Raw genomic sequence first — 8154 nt, forward strand, 5'->3', positions numbered from 1 at the left:
CGGAACCAAACTAACCAGGATTGTGGTCATCATTAAGTCCGCCCATGGGCCAACCCTCACCAGTCACCTCATTACGATTTATGCTTCAAAGCCTTCTTTCTTTCTTCTCAATCTGCTCCGGCAGGGGCGGAGCAAAGATTTTGGAGGTCCTATTTATTTTTGCGATGTCTTTTAAAATGGGGTCCTTTATTATATTTAAAGATAAAAAATTTTCCACTCTAAGAAACATAATTCAAAATAAAATGTATTGTAACATTATGTTACTTCAAATATAAAAAATATAAAAAAAAAATCATTTAAAAAGTATTGCATGGAATCAAACCTAAATAATTAATAACACCATTTAACATCCGAGGCCCCGGAATACCCATAGAACCGGCTCTGTCGGCTCCAGTCGCAACTCGCCAAGACTCCGCCGTCCATTTCTCCCGGAAACGCTTGGTACAGGTTGCTTGTTTAAATTTTTTATTAAAAAAGTGTTAAAAGTTTTAAATGTTCACTACAGAACGAGGCCTAGCCATATGGGCTTCGTGAAAGAAGCCAAACAGCTGGGCTACTTCTATCTCTAGTGCTCTTTCCTTTTCTTTTCATTTTCGGGTCTGCTTTTCCTCTACTCATTGTATATGCGATTTATATTTCACAATTTTTCATTCAGGACGTTCACAATTTTGTTATCAAGCCATCATTACTACACTCATATCAATTGAAGAAGATTGATCGATAGTGGACTTGACATGAGAAAATAGCGTTTAGATACTCCAATTTGCTCCATACCATTAGTTAGTGCTACTTGACTGATGGATGAGATTTGTTTAGGAGGATAGTGTGATTGATGATATTTCTTTAGGAGGATGAATGAAGATGGAGATGAATGAAGATGGAGAAGTGTAGAAATACTATAAATTTATGGCTTTTTTTCTTTATTAATCAATCAACTCTAATATATATGCAAAGCTAACTCTAAAATTACCTTTAACTTAGGCAACTATAATTTTAAGAAACAAAATATAAAAGATAACACCCAAAAATATTCCCACACAATATATTATTCTCAAAATATATTATACCCATAGAATATATTATTCTAATAATAAGATTGATGAAGAAGAAGATAAGGGTAAAAACGAAATTTCACAACTTAACGTATAATTAATGAGCATTAATATTACGACAACTTAAATTTCAAAAGTACAATGCTATTTTGATGGAACTTTTTTTTTAAGATTTGCTACCACCAGCTTTTCGCAAAAGTTTGTATCTTCCATGTAGAATATCCTTTTTAATAATAAGGATTAACTCAATTTAAACCCCTTTATAAGTTGGGCCATAAACGATTACACCTCAAAACTACCCTCATGAACGACCCTAACTATCATGAAAGTTTTATCCCATATAATTCAAATGGAAGTGATCAATAAGAATACCTTAACATGATAGTTTTGATTTCAAGCTAGTAATACATTATATCATATATTATATTATTTTATTATTGTGCTCATTTAGCAAAAGCTAAATTAATTCTTAATCAAACTTATATGAAAAAGTCATAAAATGTAAATTTTAGTGGCCTATAACTTGGATATTTAAGTCCAGAGATTCGGACATAATCAGAATACAAATATTTGAGAATTGATGATAAAATTTTTTATTAAAACCGTCTTACCGTGAGACGACTTAATATAAATTGATTTAATTCTAATTTATTAAAAACAAAACAATTTAATGATAGTATAAATTTTTTAAATAAAAAACTTAAATTGCTTTTATAGATCGGTGAAACGGGCTCATACAAGAAATCCAATTTGCCATTATATGTTCATTTCAAAAATGGAACAATGAAGATTAAATAATACCACTCATTGCATGTGTTCATGACCTTGTTGAAAATGTATACACCCTAAATAAATCTATCTTCTATCTAATGCCATTTCAACCAATGTAAAACCTTAGATTTCATACCTTTTCAAACAAATTATGATTTTTAGTTAGGTTGTTAGTGATATTATTTAAGAATATTTAGAAAATGAATTTTATTTTATAGGCAATATTCACTTTGTTACCATTAGATATGTTCATATATAATGTATACCTAAAGTTTAATCGTTTAGAAAGTGTAGATATTCTTTTATTAAAAAAAATATAAATGGAGAAAAATGGAGATCATAAACATTAAAAAATATATATAATAATATTAGTAGAAAAAATATATAGGGTACAAAGATTAACAATTATTAAATAAAGTAAATGACATATATGTGGAGAACATATATTAAAAAAAAATTAAAATTAGAGTAATTAAAACTAATTACATCTAAAAAATATAAGATGTATAATTTATTTATTAATTTTTTGCAAAATAACAAATAAAATCGACTAAAATGAAAACGTTAAAATGTGGTGTTTGCGGTTTCCTTAACGATACGAGTCATACACTCCAAAACAGCCCCCGTCGAATATTTCCGCGTTAAGCAACGTTCATCGGCAGCTTCCTCTACGACCTTTTTATCCTTTTTCATTCATCGTCAACTACACGCAATATACACATTTGAGGATCCCTTTTTCATCCAATTCTTCTATTCGTTCTTCATTTTGAATCATCAATCGAAGAAAAAAAGGGCGTGTCTTTTGATTAATTCAGTTCATCATGAGTTTTCTCTTCGGAAAGCGTAAATCTCCTGCAGGTCCGTAATTTGTTCCATTGAATTATCATATTTTTCCGATTTCCATTTCATCTAATCTAATGTGATCTCTGATTTTCCTGAACTTTTGCTTTATGCAAGTGTAAATTGATTTGGATTGATCTTGTTAGGGTTTTTGATTTGATCACGATGAATTCTTCTCTTTTTGAAAATAGTTAATTATTTGGTTTCAGTAAGGTGAAATGATTATTTTTGGTGGAGTAGTAGTAAATGAATTGATTATGTTTAAGGTTTTAGAAATCATTTTCTATTTTTGATGTATTTCTGTCTTTGAAAAGTAGTTGTGCAAAGCTTAACTTTGTTCTGTTTTTTCATGGGATAGAACTGCTGCGGGAGAACAAGAGAATGTTGGATAAGTCTATTCGAGAAATCGAAAGAGAAAGACAGGGTTTGCAAACACAAGAGAAGAAGTTGATTGTAGAAATTAAGAAAAGTGCTAAGCAAGGACAGATGGTTTGCAAATTTGACTCACTTTTATCTCATTCAACTTTTATTTCATTGATCGTTGTGCTATAATACTAATTAGAGCTTGTTTGATTGACTTAGGAAGAACAAATGCCTTATTTGTTTGGTTAGAGTGTTAGACATTAGAATTTATAATATAAGAGGAACTTAGAATATTGACCACCCCTTCATAATCAATGTTCTACATAATGTAGGAATCCTCATTTTCTAAAGAATTTCTGTTTTCTTAACTTTCCCAAAAATGTCAGCAAAATAACTACAAATATGCAATTTCTAGAAGTAAAAATTGCAAAGGATGTTGGAGGTAACCAACAACTTCAGTAATGCTCAATTTGTTCAAATTTTCCAAACTATAGCAGTATAATTATTTAATCCGGGATTGTTGTCGACATGGGATCATGATAAGATCCGTTATTTTACTTGCTTTAGCATAAAACTGCTTTGGTCATTTTTAGTGAATTGCTAACATCATTAGTGACTTTTAACATTAGAGTGTCTCCGGTGAGTCTTTGTTTTTTTTGAAGTTTGAACTTCTTCCTCTTTGCTATCGGTTATTCCCTCCTCTTTCTGTGGATTTGTGGATTTGAAATCTTACCCATTCATTTGTTGTGATTATTCCCTTCCTCTATGGCCTATGGAAGTTATTCCTTCCTTCCTCTCTGCTCCAGGTCTCCAGTGCTTCTCATTCCTGTTTGCCTTATATTGCTTATGATAAATTGTGGTAGCAATTAGGTTTGGACGTAGAGCACAACTATCTTTTTTTTATTGAAGTTTTGAACATTGGTTGTTGATTTGAAGCCTCTATGTTGGCTTTATTTGGTTGATAATGTGGGAGCTTTTGACTTGTTGAGCTAGTTGAGCATTTTTGTGAGATTGATATATTGATGATAATGTCCATACGTATTAGTATTTGTAAGCAAGATTTAACTAATGTGTTGGACCATTGGAGTATATGAACTTGGTAGAAGACATTGCTAAGCAAGCTGTCATGGATCGGGAAAGGCCCAGGCCCATCATCAAGTACACTTACTCAAGAAAGAAAGGAAATCATGGAAAACAGAAACAGTAGACGGTTATAACAACTTTTTGATTATTCATTGCATTTACAAATATTCTGTTTGTTATATGCTGAGGTGTACATTCTAGAGAATGGTACTTACTATATATAGTAGAGGAAGGTTAGATTTCTTTCATGCTTGTAGTGCTATTTGGGGTATTGTACCTTGGGCATTACTAAGGCACTCAAAGAGCTCAGGGAAGTACTCTGCTCTCTAGTAAATAATACAAGCATTCTACCTTCTTTCTCTCTATTCTTTCTTTTCTCTTTTCTGAATTCTTGCATCATTATAGCTGAATTCCTTTACTTATTGTTTGTACTGGTTGTTGAGTTGCATAGCTTCTGCCCTAGCACAACACAAGCATAAGGTGGAAATTAATATGCCATTTTGCCATTAAGTGCTTGTGGGTGTAGTTAGTTCTAGAATTGAATGTATATACATAATAAATTTTTGGATTTGTTCTAGTGATATACTCATTTCTATAATGGATAGTTATTGACTTACTAAACTATCAAAACAGATGTGGTACATTCTAAATTGCACTATTGTTCTTTTACACAAACAATTTTCTTGTGAACAAACATTTAATCATGATGTTTATTTTTGGTTATTATTAAATGTTTTATTTTGTATTTGTGTTGTTTTGTTTAGAAAATGGAATTTTTTTCTACATTTTTTGTGTGCTATTGAGGTGGTGGGTTAATGGGAGGAGGTGTTGGAAGCTACATAGAGAGGAGGTTGAAGAAATTTGTGTTTGTTAATTTTCGTATGATGTTTATTGAGGTTTTGAATAAGGTACGTGAGGATGTGGGTTGTGACTCAAGGCATTTGAAACTAAAGGTGCTAATGTGCTTTCGATTTTAGAGCCTCATATAGCTATGACAATGATGGTTATGTGAAGGTTGTGTGTTTTTGTGGCTTAAATATGGCTACACAACGTAAATGTCTCTTGAATTAATTCCAAAACAGTTCACGTATTAATCTTAGTTTTTTAAGGCGTGTAGGGTTCCGAGAGCCTAAACTTGACTCGCCACGCGAAGGTGCTTGCCTTTGGCCGTGAGGTGCCTCAAAACCCAGTAAAAAAATTAAGTAAAAAGTCTGAAATGAATCAGATAAGACCTTAGGCATCATAATGTTTTTTGAGGCAATCACATCTCCCATCTTTGTCAAGGTACCTCACCTATATGCTATTCAAGGTGCTTGCCTTAGGCACACCTAGGCGAGTTTTTTAAAATTAAGGTATGAATGTTGCTCATTCGGATCACCACTACTAATACGTGATAGGTCTTTCAAGATGATGCTTTGCGAGGAACTAGCTATGAGCGTCTAATAGAATTCTCTTTTCATCACTATAAACACATAAGAATATTATTTGGAAATTTATTTATGAGGTCAGTCGACTCTTTTAATGTCTACATAGATTATGAGGTTAGAAAAGTTAATAATAGAACTATTAAGGCAATAGCTGAATGGTGCAAATTTAATAAATGGAAAAGGTAAAACTGCTATCGATGGTTGATGGTGACCCTTTATGCAATATGCATAAACCGTTATTACCACCAACCACTATTACCCTATGTTACTTGGACTCAGGTTCTGGTTACTGGTACGTGTCCAAGTGTCGAATACGTCTAAATATTCAATTTTACGCGTAAATTGAAGCGTCTAAGTGCCAAACCAATGTCCAAGTATTAAGGATAGGACACGGGTACTTGAACCAAAATGAAGAGTCCGAGTAACATAGCTGTTAACCATTGGGTAGTAGCAGTTTTTGCATAGATAACTATACAATTCTTTTAGATTCGAGAAAAAGTATTCTAGGTGTGTATTATGTTGAATATTAATGTGTAGGTCGTAATATTTTACCAATTGAGGTTATTGAGGGAAAATTTCACATTTATGTCCGTTTTCTACAATATTCGCATAGTTTTACATGTTTATGTAAACTAGCACATTGATTAGACTATAAGAACATTTGAATATTCCAACGCCAAGTGATTTTCGCCCAGGCGATATTTAAGGTTGGATTACGCACCATTATCATTGTAATAACAAAGAGGTTGTTTTGGATTAACCCCTTGATTGCAAATTTCATTTGCGATTTCACATGAATAAGCAGTGAAAATAATTTGACCAAAAACTCCAATTTTTTGGTGGCTTCAAGATGGACATACTAATGAGACGTCAAGTTTGGGGAAAATAAGATTATCGGCTTATTTACATTCTTGTATCAACATTTGATGTAATGTTTGTTATTGTGTTTTCAGGGAGCTGTCAGAGTCATGGCAAAAGATCTGATTAGAACACGACATCAAATTGAGAAATTTTACAAGCTTAAATCGCAGCTTCAAGGTGTATCTTTGAGAATTCAGGCATGTGAAAATTCACAGTTTCATGGCAGCATTTAACGAATTATAGATGGTTTTGTATCAGTTAATGGTTGTCGTAGTCTTCATAGCTCCACTCAATGTTCTCATTTAATAATATAACTTTTCGAACAGACACTGAAATCTACACAAGCGATGGGAGAAGCGATGAAAGGAGTCACAAAAGCTATGGGACAAATGAATCGGCAGATGAACCTACCATCACTCCAGAAAATAATGCAAGAATTTGAGAGGCAAAACGAGAGGATGGAACTGACTAGTGAAGTCATGGCGGATGCTATTGATGACGCTTTGGAGGGTGATGAGGAAGAGGAAGAAACAGACGAGCTTGTTAACCAGGTTCTTGATGAAATTGGTATTGATGTTAACCAAGAGGTAATCTTCTCGGTCCTTTGCCTTTTTTTAGTCTGCTTGAATTTTGCTCTCTCCCAAATCAACTAATTTTGCTGTTGACTCTGCTGTTTTCACAGCTTGTAAATGCACCATCATCTGCAGTGGCTGCTCCTGCTGCTAAGACCAAGGTGCCACAGGCGGAACCGACAGGGAATGATGACGGTGGGATTGATGATGACTTGCAGGCAAGGTTGGATAATTTGAGAAGAATGTAGTCTCATCTGTCTCATTTGTACGCACTTTGAACAAGAGAGTTTAGTTTATTGATGTCTATTTTGTGTAATATCTTTCTTAACACTTGAGGGAGTGCCGGCTGACTTATTTTGTTTGTATATATAGAAGCATCAAAGATGATAATGCTCAATAAGCTATATTTCTATCCTGCCCATGTTTGTCATGCCGTAAGACTTTTTCACTAACTTTATGGAATTTATTCTTTTGTTCTACTCATTTTACATCAAAGAAAAACAATGGGAGCGCTTTTCTCTGAAATGACTTGAAATGATTAAATTATAATGAGTAGGACAAAGAACGAATATATATGCGTCCTTGAATTAGTTTATATAGGAAAATGATGGGCCAAAAATCTACTTAATCTTTTTGAATCCTTGAGCATAACGTGGAGGTCAAGTATCATTTTTCGATATCTTTACTAAAAAAACCACGACGACTCGACAAACAAAGAAAAAAAAAACATGTGCTCGACGATCTGGTGAGCTCGGACTCAACGGGTTGTAGGGATTGTCATGGAGCGGGTCTGGTCGGACCCGGACCCGGACCCTTTTATTTTTTTTGGATCCAGACCCGGATCCGGACCCTAAGGGTCCAAAATTTTCAGAGCCAGACCCGGACCCTACGGATATGACGGGTCTAGGGTCCTTAATGGGTCCTAATGGGTCTTATACAAAGCCTCTTTGATTTGTCAAAATTGAACCTTTTTCGAGTCTTTTTGTAGTTTTGTAAGCAACTTATTATCGTATTACAAACACTTGTTCGAGTCCATGAAAATCAAAATAAATCCATTAAAGTTTTGATGATTTGATGATTACTAATCAAAAGTTGGAACTATCAATGAAATTGTGAAGCAAACATGATAGTTATGATCAGTAATCACTCATCCATGTTACAATGCTCTAATTTAGATATCAGGTC

The 8154-nt window shown here is 33.5% G+C and overlaps 1 protein-coding gene across 1 annotated transcript; it reads left to right on the forward strand.

Moving 5' to 3' along the window:
- Window positions 1–2415: 2415 nt before the first annotated feature.
- Window positions 2416–7384, forward strand: LOC130814838 (vacuolar protein sorting-associated protein 2 homolog 1). Its single transcript, XM_057681067.1, has 5 exons — window positions 2416–2681; window positions 3022–3152; window positions 6490–6594; window positions 6724–6984; window positions 7080–7384. The coding sequence occupies exons 1-5, from the start codon at window positions 2645–2647 to the stop codon at window positions 7215–7217; spliced, it is 672 nt and encodes a 223-aa protein (XP_057537050.1). The 5' UTR covers window positions 2416–2644; the 3' UTR covers window positions 7218–7384.
- Window positions 7385–8154: the final 770 nt, after the last annotated feature.

Source organism: Amaranthus tricolor, chromosome 6 (genome assembly GCF_026212465.1).
Source record: "Amaranthus tricolor cultivar Red isolate AtriRed21 chromosome 6, ASM2621246v1, whole genome shotgun sequence".
In the NCBI taxonomy this organism is placed as follows: Eukaryota; Viridiplantae; Streptophyta; class Magnoliopsida; order Caryophyllales; family Amaranthaceae; genus Amaranthus; species Amaranthus tricolor.

Excerpts from the sequence above, each read along its gene's own strand:
- LOC130814838 (XM_057681067.1), top strand. The coding sequence starts at position 2,645 with ATGAGTTTTCTCTTCGGAAAGCGTAAATCTCCTGCAG. Across the intron at positions 6,595-6,723 it reads GTGTATCTTTGAGAATTCAG|ACACTGAAATCTACACAAGC; the intron begins GCATGTGAAAAT and ends CTTTTCGAACAG. Across the intron at positions 6,985-7,079 it reads GTATTGATGTTAACCAAGAG|CTTGTAAATGCACCATCATC; the intron begins GTAATCTTCTCG and ends CTGTTTTCACAG.